Raw genomic sequence first — 14667 nt, 5'->3', positions numbered from 1 at the left:
TTTTGATATAACTGATTTATCTATTTAACTGTTTCTTTTAATTAACATTGAATTTATTGCTCCTGTATCAAAATCAGTTGATCAGATAAGTATGGGGGATAGTGTTATAGTGTTGAATGGTGGAGAGCTCTTCATCTTGTTGGAGAAATTTTTCACAAATAGAATCTTTATGAAGTTTATTGTCACTATATAAGATTAGTATCATAGCCCTAGTCTGTATAAATTATTCACATCCTAGAACTTTAATGAGAGTAAGTGGGAGATGAAATTGGGTACCTAGTGATCTACTTATGTTTCCTGTAATTGTGATATTCTGAGAAGGGGAATTTCCAGATTTTTATTTATTTAAATTAAAACAATATACAATATGGACCCTCTTTAATGTTTATTTTTATATTAATTTAAATACAAAATGATATAAACTAATTAAAATTTTAGAAAATTTTAGCTATTAAATATCAAGTATATTGCTATCATATCAGTAATATAGATTATTAATAAACACAGGTTTCAAATATTTTGAACAGCTTTTTAACTCATTTGCATAACTTTAGAGCAAAAGCTTTTCATTGTTTGAATGAGATTATGGGACTTCAGGACAGTCTAGAACAGTTTTATGCCTAAAAATATGCTTACTTCATTTTTATCTGTTTAGCATTAGACTTCATTTTTAATTCTTTTTGTAAAATAATGTTCTTGCATCAAATATTTAGTCTCCTTTTCAGTCAGATATAACAAAAAAAGACCCTGGTTTTGATAAATTATTTTCCTTTATTAATATTGAAATACTAAATTGAATTGACATTACCAAAATGTTGCATCAAAACATTCATTTAAAAACTTAAAATGGTTTTACTACAATTTCCAGAGGAGATCCTATAATTATCTAATAGGGTTAGTAATGTTTTCTACATTAAATTGTGCTTCACTTTCAATTTCTAATTGTAGTTTTCTATGTGTTAATTAAGAGCCTGAAGACAATCACATTAAGGAAATGTTTAAATAAAAGTAGTAATTATTAGTATATTAGACTAAAAGAACATTTCAAAGCCATCATCCCATGAGTGTTAGATTATAGTGTTTAAGGTAAAGCCTAATAGTAAGTCTGCTAAGTATCATAATTACACAGACAAGGGCTCCTCTTATCCATAATATTAAGTATGGAACTGTATTTTTAGTGTTTTGGTTTATAGTTCATTAAATACTTTAAAATGAATGATGTCATTTGAATTTGGGCAAAACTTTGTCAGATGGGTAAGGGCAAGCATTAGGTCAGTTTGACTCACCTCAAAGGCAAACCTCTCATTATCTTTTCACATCACTGTGAAGTATTTTCAGAGGCAATAACTATTCTAATTGTATATTTTAATGGAAAGTGATTTTGTAGCTGCTCTGTATATCAATGGGGCATGGAAATGGTACTGTTTGCAGCGGTCCAGCCCCTCCATCATGAATGAGTAGCTTTCCACGGTTGTACTCATTTCCTCTTCTCTTATTCTTTCCTGAGTTCTGGGCAGCTTGATTTATGTTTCCTGTTTTTCCACGTTACACTTGGGATAATGGTCTACACAGAGTTCACAGTCAATAAATGTTGTTAATTGACAGGCACATTTTTCTTTGTTTAACTTTAATCTCCAAAGGAAGAGACTCAGTTCCTGGTATGTGTGTCTCTGTGTGTCTGTGAGTGTAGTGTGTGAAGGGAGGAAATTAAAGAGGTCACTGTTGTGGAAAATTAGTTACAAAAGCAAATACGAGTAGAGATCTGACTTTTTTCTTCTGAAAAAAGGAAAATTAGGGTAAAACCTAATAGTCTGCTAAATATCATAATTACACAGACAAGGGCTCCTCTTATCCATAATATTAAGTATGGAACTGTATTTTTAGTATTTTGGTTTATAGTTCATTAAATACTTTAAAATGTAAATACTTTAAATACTTTTACCTTAATTTTCAGTGCTGTTTAGAAAAAGAAAAAATGAAAAAAGTTATATTTGTAAATTTATATATTAGAGTTATTAGGGGCATGAATTTTATGCACAACCTATTTTTTAAAGCTATTATTTTTTAAAACAAGATGATGTGGCAGTTGTATAAAAGTTAGCGTCATCAGAAAACACCCTAGAATTAGTCTATAATACCCAGACCTTATTTTCATGGACTCTGATTAAGTTTCAATTACATTTTAGGCTGTTATATTAAATGCCAAATGGATTTGTAATGACCCTCACTTAATATGCAACAAAAACAGGAGACTATTAGCAACTTTACTTTAAGTTTTCACTCCAAATATTCTTCTAACTCAAGAGCTCTGAAAACACAGGTTTTGTATTATTCTACCCTGGCTTCATGGCTAATGATGAATATACTTGATGAGGAATACTTCACTTTAAGTGGCAGTTTTGAAGTACTTGCATGGAAGGTGGTGCACAATTAAAATTATTCTAACAGTCTGTTATGCACTGTATACAAGTAATAAAATTAATGGATGCACTTCAAGTAATGATCCATTTCCTCTGGGTGCAATATATTTATTCATAGACTATTTCAGGGGTTGTTTAGAATATGAAATGTGAATGGATTATGATCCATTATCCCTGAGATTCTAATGTGCTACTATGAAATGGTTTCCATAAGTATTGTTCATAACGCCTGGTGAGTTAATGTTTGTGTTCTTAAGTAGCTAAGAAAAAATTTAAAAAAAACCAGATGCTCAAACAGTTGATACTTAAAACTTTGCAGGTATCTGCACTTATAAACTTTCTTGAAACTGAAAATTTTTCAGTTAAGAAGCATAATTCTATGAAATGCACATAAAAAATATAAAATTATTCACATGGGAGTATTTGCTGGGGAAACAGTACCTTTATTTATTCTGAAAAGTTTTAAGGGACTTTTTCATAATCTCATTACTACTAGTAGATAATAGATGGCCAATTAATTCATGAAGTTGAAGTAATAACGTTTCCAATTTTAGTTGATCCCTCCTCCAAGGGATCAAATTCGAAGGAAAAGAGAATGCCTGGGTCTCTGTATTTGGCTTTTCGCATCTGCGACTATTGCTCCCCTAGTGTTTGTATTTGTATGAAGTAGGCTATTGATTTGGTGTTGGGCAATTTCACAGGTAGTATGTTTATTTTGTACCTACTCTAAGCTGAGAATTCTATCAGATACTTCCAGTGGAGACATTTTTCTTAGGAGATTTTATAGTTTAGAAAGACAGGATATACTGTAGTTGAGCAGGAAGCATATTCGTATATGAATTAATACTGTATTTCCATATAAAGCCTTAATAATAAAATGTCTGATTATCTGCAGTCAAAATCATATATTATTCAGTGACATGTAGAAATTTCTGTTTTTAACTTTTGGCATGGCTATACTTTGTAACTTGAATTTCAAATGATTATAAATTTATGACCGATTATTCCAAGATTCCCTAATAAGCTCTTATGTATTCATTGCTGATTGATATGATTTCTTATAAAATGTATAAATATACTTTATTCCATATTAGTGCCATATTATATAAAATTACTACTATCTTTAAAAAATATTTATTATTTTTCACAAATGATCTTTTTTAATCATTAAAAACTCCTCCTGTCCCTAATTTCACCATTTGAAAGATATGATCTCTTTTCCTTATTTCCTATAGGTTCTTTTTTCATTTCTTTATATTAACATTGACTAATATTTATTGGTTGCCTGGTATATGTCATGTTTGGTGTAACGATTCACACATGTTAACTCAGAACCCTGATAGGTGTTCTATGAAGTCAGTTGTATTTTTTTTTATTTTATTTTATATTGGAGTATAGTTGATTAACAGTGTTGTGTTACTTTCAGGTACACAGCAGAGTGATTCGGTTGTATATATACATGTGTCTATTTTTTTTCCAGATTCTTTTCCCATTTAGAGTACTACAGAGTATTGAGCAGAGTTCCCTGTGCTATACAGTAGGTCCTTGTCCGTTAACTATTTTATATATAGTAGTGTGTACATGTCAATCCTCATTCCATGGATGAAAAAAGTAAAGTCCAATATGAGTACTTAGCAGAACCAAGTTCACTCATTTAGTAAAGGGAGAGGTCAGATTTGAACTCAGGTGTGCCTAATACCAGAGCTCTTACTGTGAACTTTTGCCTGCCTTTACCATTTATCCTCGTAAGAGATCCTTCTTGTACATGTTGTTATACTTTCATTCCCTTTATTCAGTTATAAAAGTCAGTATGCTTATTAGTGGAGAGTACTGTAGATTTCAAAGTGGAATGGTACTCAATTCACTTTTCCCATTTATATTAATTTCTTTTGAAGCAATGTTTAGCATTTGGACATATTTTAGGCATGACATTGAACTGATAATTTCAGGTAATGATCAAGGACTCATTAAATTCTATCTCTGGATTTTATTAGGTGCCATGGAACTTACTGATACTGCATTATAATTTGATTTGTATTTTGCTGATTAAATTAACATGTATTATTCATATGAAAATTAATTTATTATTTTTTTCCAATTGCTTAGGGGTTTTCATATGGTTGACCTCAGGAACATTGAGATAATATTTTCTGTATTCCCTTATCATTTGGACTAATGCTAAATAAATTCACTGCAGCATCATTCCATCAGTACTTTTAATTTACTTTAGCACCTCTTGTTTGTCTATCATGGACTTGAAATACCAAGGACTCCCTTCTTCTAAGTGCTTATTCACATTTAATATATGCTGAAAATATTTCTCCTAAACATCTGCTCCTTTAGATCCATGGCACATTTTTGAGTCGTTTTCTAACATAATTTACAGTTTCTACCCTGTGTATTTTTAAATTACTCTATTTCATTTTCCAGCAATATTATCAGCACTTTATCATAGTATTTTTTCTCAAAATGAGTGCCTATATGACCGGACATTTGGATTCTTCTCTTATACTTTGCAACAAACATGATTTTATAACTATAGTTTCTTAGTGGCATCCCTCGGAACATATTTTGGTATAATTCTTGGTCACTGCTCAAAACCAAATTATCCCAAGCAGAATATCCCATGAAACATCCAGATGTCTCAATGTCTCAATAAAACCAGTTGCTTCCTTAACTATTACAAGGGTATTAGAGGAATAGTTTGCTCCTGCAAACCACAGGCTGCCTTTTTTAGCTGTATATGTGGAAATGATATTTGTGGTTTGTTTTCTGCAGTGTCATCTTGAATAGTGTCCAACTCTGAAATTAGCGAAACTAGAGCTGTGTTTCAAATGAATTGAGAGATGTGGTTTGGCAGCATAGCATAATTACAACAAAATATAAATCAGAGTATCTGAGCAGAGAAAAGTAGAAGAGAATAAAATAATATAGTTGTTGACTTCAAATCCATGTTTTTTATTCTTTATAAAGAGTGAAAGGGGAGGCATGTACAAGTTAGCAGAACTTCAGGCCTCATATTTGCTAGAGATGGTCTTCAGACTTCTTAATAACTTACTGGTCTTTTAACTGAATCATATTATCAGAAAGTTGTATAAAATGGACATTCATAAAAGAAGATTCTCCTGGACAAGTTGGTCTTCACTAGATCACAATAGCCCCTTAAATACTTTAATCTAGAGGAAGACTCTTACACTGAGCTTATGATCTCTTTTGAGTCTGTGAATATATGTGGGAATAGGAAACATTTGAGTATTCAGTATTTCAGAAATATTAGGAAGTTATCAGTGCTATCATAGCTATGTTTTAATGTCCATATTATATTTAATATTTTTCTTTAGTGTAATTTATTAAAGAAGTTGCTATGTAAACACATTGTGTGTGTAAGAACATTTACATGTTGTGAACTCTACAGAATTAATAATGTGATATTGCTGTACTCTCGTTAGTATGGCATTAGTTACATATCACACTTTGAAAAAAAATTAAATGAGATGAAATTTGCTAAAAGACAACATATTCCGTAAGACATAGTAGGTTTTCTGGAAGGCTAAAGTTGATAATGATATGGTTATGTTTCCATTTTGCCCTTGATAGACTTTTTTCTGCTTGAGTATTTCTGTAGCTCGTTTTCAAATATTCAGATCAACCTCCACATTTGTAAATGATGTGTAAATAATTCAAAAATCTTCTTTATAATTAGAAAGATTTTTTTTCCTAATGCTTGTTTTCTTTCTTCGGACTCATGTTCAGTCTGCTTCTTTCTGGCTTTGTATAGCATAAACAGATAATTAAATTGATTTTTTTTAATACATGTTCACTTTTTACAAAATAGAAGTAGAGTCATGGATGTAGAAAGCAAACTTCTGGTTACCAGAGAATAAGAAGAGGAGAAGGATAATTTGGGAGATTGGAACTGACATATATACACTACTGTATATAAAATAGATAACTAATAAGAACCTGCTGTGTAGTGCAGGGAACTCTACTTAATACTTTGTAATGGCCTGTGTGGGAAAAGAATCTATGAGTGGATACATGAATATGTATAACTGATTCAGTTTGCTGTATACCTGAAACTAACACATCACTATAAATCAACTAGATGGCCAATAAAATTTTTTAAAAAGAAATTGGAAATTTACAATTTTATGCCCATATTTTAATTAAAGACATGTATGACACAGTGATCAATAAAGGGATTTTAAACAAAAAATCCAAATAATAACAATTCAACTAATTGTAAATCTTTTTAAAAAGTGAAAATATGTTACTTTTTAGACGTGTAGTTTAATAATATACATGATATTTAGCGTTTATTTGGAAATATCCAAAAAGTTATTTGACTGCAATCTTCCATCCCCCCATCATAACTTTGTGCATTTTTTGTTTTTATTTAAATGTATTCTACTCTACTATATCTTATGTATCCTTAGCTAGTACTTTGTTGTATTCATGTTCTTTGATAAAATGCAACTCCAGCAATTTGCAATCAACAATCAGAAATCATATTGATACTTCAGCTTCTTCAATAAATAAATGATTTATTTGAAATCATTCAGATGATGAATAGTTTTAAACTTGAGTCAACATTGGTTTTCAGATGTCTTTCAGTTTGTGGCTTCAGTGGATATATATATTTGTTAAATCTGTCTTTCTAGAGGGTGTTAATGCTGACAGTATCAAACAAGCCTCAGAACAACTGAACAGCCGGTGGATCGAGTTCTGCCAATTGCTAAGTGAGAGACTTAACTGGCTGGAGTATCAGAACAACATCATCACTTTCTATAATCAGCTACAACAATTGGAGCAGATGACAACTACTGCAGAAAACTGGTTGAAAACTCAACCCACTACCCCATCAGAGCCAACAGCAGTTAAAAGCCAGTTAAAAAATTGTAAGGTAAGAATCTTTGCTCCTATTTGGAGCATCATAAATAGGACTTTCTTAGAAATTTCCAGAAGAATAGAAGAGTACTTAATGATAAAATTTTCTTCTTATGGGTTTAGTGAAACACAGTAAAGATTAAAATAAAAGTGAAGAAAATCATTTTAAACAGGTAACATATGGATACCTGAGTCCTGCAAGCTTAGTTATACATAATTAAGTGATTTTGTCAGATTGCAGAATGATGAGGCAGTATTGGAATGTGGGAACCACATGTATCCTATGGAAAGTGGAAAATAATTTGGAGCTCTTTCTTTTAACAGTTAAGAGGAAAACCCAGTCATATGTTCAAAATGTGGAATCCACACAAACACACAAGCAGCTGATATCCTATATAATCAGATATATGAGGAAAATCTTTTTAAATGGAAGTTATTAAATTTGGAAAACAAGAGGAAGGTCATTTACAAAAATACTTTTTATATGTGCTTGGAATATAGAGGAATCTCAAGGGATAGTACAGTAACCTAGCATCAGAGCTGTTATTATTCTTAAAATAGAAGGGATCAGGGAGAGAGAAGTTACAGAAAGCCTGAAGATGAATTAGATGTCCATTGTAAAGACAGCTTTCAGAGCCAGTCCAAGTGCTAACACAGGAATGGAGCCAGAAAAATAGACACTCTGTTTTACTCTCTTTCTTGCCTCCAGAATCTGAACAGGACTCCCCATCAACTAAAATTAATCAGAAGTCAGAGGACAAAAAGCAGTAGTCTATAACTGTCATTCTCCTGGGCTACACGAGAAGGTTGGCTGTGTGTCTAGTAGGGTAAACCAGATACAACACACACAAAAGGGCTGCGAAAGAGACTAAGAGGGTATTCTGCATGTGCAAGAAAACAAGAGATACATCAGTAGAAACAACGTGAACTTTTTGCATAAGTAGTTACTACAAAATGTTAGTTTGCATAGTTAAAAACTTTTCATGGGAAGTGGGAAGTTGCTTACAGGATAGATGAAAAGGTTTCCAGGAGGAACTTTAAGGGTAGACTGAGATGACTGGGTTTAATGTTAAAAGCAGTAAAGGAGGGTTAATCTGCATACTTTGGAAATAATGGTTTAAATAATGGGAAACTGAAGATGGAGAGATGACATGGTTGGTTTGGAGGCTATTGAACCCAGAGTGATGGGAAATTCAAAGTTATTTTGAAGGGGAAGTCAAATGAAGGATTTAATGATGATTCTTCACATGATGAAACTACAGCTTTACTAGGAAGTAAATAAATTTAGCAAATACATTTGTGGATAAAGAATACCATATAGTGAGGCATTTATTTTATTAGTGTAATATACAAGTATAGGGAATTTCTTTTCCCTATAATTCTAGATACATTTTGCTATTAAAGAATAGAATCCATGACTTTGTTCTGTGAATTAGTGGAATATTTCACCTATATCATTTCTTGCAATAAAAAAATCTGATGATACTTATTTAATCTGTTTCTTGAGATTCAAATATAAATATTAATTACATCTTCAAACTGCATTCATCCATAAAATACATATTCAGTGTCTCTAATGTGGCCAAGAATGATATTAAGTGTTTTAACTGATTCGGGCTGCCATAACAAATACCGTAGACTGGGTGGCTTAAACAAAGAAATTTATTTTCTCACAGTTCTAGAGGCTGAAAATCCTAGATGAATGTCTGGCAAGGTTCAAATTCTGGTGAGAACTCTGTTTCTGGCTTGCAGACAGCTGCCTTCTCACCACGTTCTCACCTGGTCTTCTCTTGGCACATGTGCATGGAAGGAGAAAGATCTCTCTCTCCTTGTAAGGCCACTGGTCCTGTCAGATAAAAACTCTGTGTTTAAGACCTTATTTAACCTTAATTACTTACTAAGAACCTCATATCCAATTATAGCCACCTTGTGAGGTTAGAGTTTCAGCATGTAAATTTGGGGGAGCATCATCCAGTCCACAGATTCTCCCTGTACCCCCTATTTAGGTCCTTGTCACATACCACGAGCCCCCAAAGTCCAGAAGTCATAACTCATTCCACCATCAACTCTAAAGTCCAAAATCTCTTCATCATTTAAATCAGATATGAATGAGACTCAACATATCCCGAGATAAAATGCCCCTCCAGCTGTGGACCATTAAAACCAGGACAACATATGTGTTTTCAAAATATGATGGTGGGACAGGCGTAGGGAAAGGCATTCCCATTCCCAAAGGAGTAAAAATAGGGAAGAAAGAAGGGATGATAGATCCTGCTGCTGCTGCTAAGTCACTTCATTCGTGTCCGACTCTGTGTGACCCCATAGACGGCAGCCACCAGGCTCCGCCGTCCCTGGGATTCTCCAGGCAAGAACACTGAAGTGGGTTGCCATTTCCTTCTCCAATGCATGAAAGTGAAAAGTGAACGTGAAGTTGCTCAGTTGTGTCTGACCCTCAGCGACCCCATGGACTGCAGCCTACCAGGCTCCTCCATCCATGGGATTTTCCAAGCAAGAGTACTGGAGTGGGGTGCCATTGCCTTCTCGATAGATCCTAATCAAGTCCAAAATTTAGCAAGGCCGATTCCATTGGATTTAAGGTTTGAGAATAATCTTCTCTGGCTTGATGCCCTTCCTTCCAATCCTGCTGGGGTGATAGTTCTACTTTAGGACCTACTGGAGTGGCAGGCACTTAAGTTTCGGGAAGGTCAGCGTGAGCATTCATTGATCCTACCCTCATAACATTGTCGTAGAGTAAATGAGAAGACATTAAGTAAATGATTAAATAAACAGATATAAAATTACCACTGGGACAAACGTTTTAAACAGAGTTCTGGGAGAATATCTAACATGGAAAACCTGACCTTGATAGAGCCACTGAGGGCAGCTTTCTTGAGGCAGGTACATTTGAGTTGAAATTAGGAGAACAGCAGGGAAGGAGGCTTCAGGCAGAATAAACATGGTGGGAGGGAGCAATAATGACCAAAGAACTGAAATAAGGCCGATGTGAATACTGAGCATAAAAAGGCAAAAATGCAAGCATATGGTGGCTCAGACGGTAAAGAATCTGCCTGCAATGCAGGAGGCTGGGGTTCGATCCCTGAGTCAAACCAGGGATCGAAAGGAAATGGCAACCCACTCCAGTATTCTTGCTTGGAGAATCTCATGGACAGAAGAGCCTGGCTTAACAGCTAACACTTTCAATTTTCACATAGGAGACAAAGCAATGATTCTTAGGGCACACTAGGGCCTTGGTCTCTTTCTGAGGAGAGAATGGAGATCACCGGGAGCTATTCTCTCAGGGTTAGAGAAATCATCCTAAGTGAAATTAATTCTTTTTTTTTTTCTGCATTCAGTCACAAAATTCCAAATTCTGATTTTACGATTCCATCCCTTTTATTCCCCTTACTCTTTCTCTCTTCCCCACTGGTTTCCATTAATTTGAGGTATCACCTTAGGTAGACTGTTTAGCAGGACAGCCCAAGATCATTCACACAACAGGTAAAATTGTACTACTTCGTTGTGATTAGTGATAGGTAAATAGATTAGCCCTTCCTATTTGTCAGTGTAGTCTGTTATTTGGAGATGTTTTTTAGGAGTAGGGTGCAGATTTAACTCTGAATCTAATATTTACCAGAACTGTTCTTGATATGTTGAGGGTTAGGGAGCACTTTAGGAATTGGAAGAAATCTGTGAACATTTTCATGAGAAAAATACACGTTTTTCCAGGGTAAACATACAATTTTAAAGGATAAACAAACTCAGAGAACATGCCTTACTATGGAGGACCAACCATGCTCAGGCCTTTTTATGGAAATGAGTAATTGTTATCATTGTTAACATCTTTTAAATGTTAAATATTTGAGGTCAGAATGATATTTCCTTTAATTTACTCTCAGAACTTTAAGGTCCCAGCTGAACATTTGCCCAAATGTTTTATTAGTTTCAAAGTCCCCTTTGTTTTGCAGAATATACTTTGCTATACTGTAGGCTCCTTATATAGCCCCCTAAACAGGGAGAATGACGGCCTTCCATCTGGCCAAATGTAAATCGGGTTATTAAATGTTTCACAGCAGATGTCAACGGTACCATTTGCAAGTCTAGCGTACAAAGTGAATGTCTGTAATTCTATGATCCAAACCACAGAGTATTACCTTTTGCCTCTTTCTTATTCTTTGTCTATGAATATACACCTACCTTTTCGCACTTGATCAAGAGGCTTTATATTTGAATGGGAGAGATGGGGGTCATCTCCTCATTTATTTAAATGTCTTTCATTTTCACCTACCAGAATTTGATAGAGATTAACCTACCTGAATCAACTCATACTGATATAACCACATACCAAAATTTCTGTGAAAGTTGTCTTTATATCTTCTCAAAATAGATAAAATTATCTATGTGATAAATTTATCTCATTTATTCCTAGGACAAATGTTACTTTCTCTAAAAGAGTATGCATGCATCCAAATATTTATATATATATATATATATAAAGTTATATATATATATATATAACTTTAATTTCCAGGAAGATGAGATTTATATTTAGTTCATAAATACTATAATTCTATAAATTTTCCCTTCTAATTGGCTTGTGTTTCCCTAATAGCTCAGTTGGTAAAGAATCTGCCTGCAATGCAGGAGACCTCGGTTTGATCCCTGGGTCAGGAAGCTCTGCTGGAGAAGGAAAAGTCTACCCAATCCAGTATTCTCTCCTGGAGAATTCCATGGACTGTATAGTCCATGGGGTCGCAAAGAGTCGGACACAACTGAGTGACTTTCATTTTCAGTTGGCTTGTGATCCAATTTTTGAATTTTAATTATCCTGTTTTTTATATTTTGAATGGTAAATGATCCTTAAGTACTATTTCTAGAGGTAGCATAGTTATGAATTCTAAGTGAACAATCATGGTAACAATACTTTAAAAAAGAACATATTGTGATTTCTTTGAGTTCAAATTATATATATATATATCAGATACTTATGAACTGCAACTTCATTGGAGACTAAAGAGTTTGAAAACATTTATATCAAGAACAGCACTATTCCGAAGAAATCGAATGCAGGCCACAAATGTGAACTACATGTGTAATTTTAAATGCTCTAGAAATGACATTGAAATAGGAAAAAAATAGGTAAGTCAGTGAATTTCAATAATATATTTACCCTGATATATCAAAATACCATTTTAAGATTTAATAATTATTTAAATCTACGTGAGTTTGTACTTTCATACCAACTCTGAAATCTGGTGTATGTTTTACAATGACTGCTAAGTCGCTTCAGTTGTGTCCGACTCTGTGTGACCCCAGAGACGGCAGCGCACCAGGCTCCCCCGTCCCTGGGATTCTCCAGGCAAGAACACTGGAGTGGCTTGCCATTTCCTTCTCCAATGCATGAAAGTGAAAAGGGAAAGTGAAGTCGCTCAGGTTGTCTACTTGAAAGTTATACAGTCATGTCCGACTCCTAGCGACCCCATGGACTGCAGCCTACCAGGCTCCCCCGTCCCTGGGATTCTCCAGGCAAGAACGCTGGAGTGGGTTGCCATTTCCTTCTCCAATGCATGAAAGTGAGAAGTGAAAGTGAAGTCGCTCAGTCGCATCCGACTCTTAGCAACCCCATGGACTGCAGCCTACCAGGCTCCTCCGTCCATGGGATTTTCCAGGCAAGAGTACTGGAGTGGGGTGCCATTGCCTTCTCCTTTACAATGACAACACATCTAAATTTGGACTAACTACTTTTCAGATGCTCAGTCGTCACAGTTGACTAGAGACTACTACACTGGATAGCCTGGCAGAGTGTCCATGTGACTTGATCAAACAAATCAGAATAGTCTTGAGGGTGAAAAGGAGTGTTATTAACAATTATGCCAGGACAACAAGAGTAAAACAGAGCAAAGAGTCCCTCTAATTAAAATGATAGCAATTGCCTATTCAAGTCAGAATAAGTAAGACCATACAAAACTTAGATAATTATAAACACAAGTACGTGGGTGTATATATGTATTAGTATGTAAATTACAATTATATGTGTACATATATGATTATATATATTCTACATACATGTATTTAATCTATATAACATTAATATATATGCATATATATGGCTTAATTTAGTGTATATGTGGACATATATAGATATGTATGTATATATATAATTTATATTCTACACAAATGAATTTAGAGAAGAAAATTGTTCATTGGATAAGCTTAGAATTTGAAGCAAAGGTGCACAGTTTTGAGATGAGTGTTGTAAAGGAACATCTGTGTTTGATTTATGAAAAAGATGTAAGGTCATTCATAGTACTTTTCAACTGTATCCATCCATACCTGATGATGATCTAAATGATGTCATTTTGAAATTTAAAAATTGTTGTTTACGATGGTACCTGTTGAGTGAAGAGCCAAGGTATTCTCAAATTGATGACGTGTGCTGGAAGCTTGCTTGAGCCATCTTGGCTGTTTGTTATCAATTTTTTGATAAGGGCCTTTAACTAAGCTTGCATCACTGCCTTTAAATACTTTACTTTGCAAAACTGTAATGTATGCAAAGTAACAGTGTTATTTAATACTCTAAATTATGGTACAGGATGAAGTCAACCGGCTGTCAGCTTTTCAGCCTCAAATCGAGAGATTAAAAATTCAAAGCATAGCCCTGAAAGAGAAAGGACAAGGGCCAATGTTCCTGGATGCCGACTTTGTGGCCTTTACAAATCATTTTAACCAAGTCTTTGCTGATATGCAGGCCAGAGAGAAAGAGCTACAGACAAGTAAGTAAAAATACTTACCATGACTGACTTGATATTTTTCTAATTAGTTACTTATTATGAAAGAGTAAGTACTGACATGAAAGAATGATTTCCATCAAAGAAACCATGCTCCCTACAAACTGTAGTAACAAGTAATGAAATGCTATTGTAGGAAAATAGATATGTTAGATTTCCATTTCTCTCCCTCCATTATAATTTCATGACTATGAGAAACAAATAAAGCATATGTTGTATATAGGCATAACTTCTCCTTGGCAAGTTGCAAATTTTACAGTCCAATGTTTGGAACATGGAAGGAAATAAAAGATCAGTTGAAGCCCTGTTAGTAGGTTTTCATCAAATCCAGTTTGCTTCATGTACAAGAATATCTAGCTAGGTGTCTTGCTAATACTTCTGTCAATTTATATGAAGATATTATAGCTGTAGCATACATGTGGCAACTGAAACTCAGCCAAGGACAAATTATTCTTTGGGCTGCATTTTACTATTGGATCATTCTGACTATACCGTATCTTCTTTTTTCTCGTTTACTGGTAAAATACAACATAAGAGTGGAGCAGTTATGCAAATACCTACCATATGACTAGCAA

The 14667-nt window shown here is 34.1% G+C and overlaps 1 protein-coding gene across 9 annotated transcripts in view; it reads left to right on the top strand.

Moving 5' to 3' along the window:
- The window catches only part of DMD (dystrophin), a 2656945-nt gene that overhangs the window by 1168421 nt on the left and 1473857 nt on the right, over positions 1 to 14667 (top strand). For all 9 annotated transcript variants that reach the window (XM_027533579.1, XM_027533577.1, XM_027533571.1 and 6 more), the window contains 2 exons: positions 7082 to 7323; positions 13897 to 14077. In XM_027533579.1, coding sequence (XP_027389380.1) covers positions 7082 to 7323; positions 13897 to 14077 — 423 coding nt within the window. The remainder of the gene's footprint in view (positions 1 to 7081; positions 7324 to 13896; positions 14078 to 14667) is intronic.

This window comes from Bos indicus x Bos taurus, chromosome X (assembly GCF_003369695.1).
Source record: "Bos indicus x Bos taurus breed Angus x Brahman F1 hybrid chromosome X, Bos_hybrid_MaternalHap_v2.0, whole genome shotgun sequence".
NCBI lineage: Eukaryota > Metazoa > Chordata > Mammalia > Artiodactyla > Bovidae > Bos > Bos indicus x Bos taurus.
This window is presented reverse-complemented; position numbering and strand designations above follow the sequence as displayed.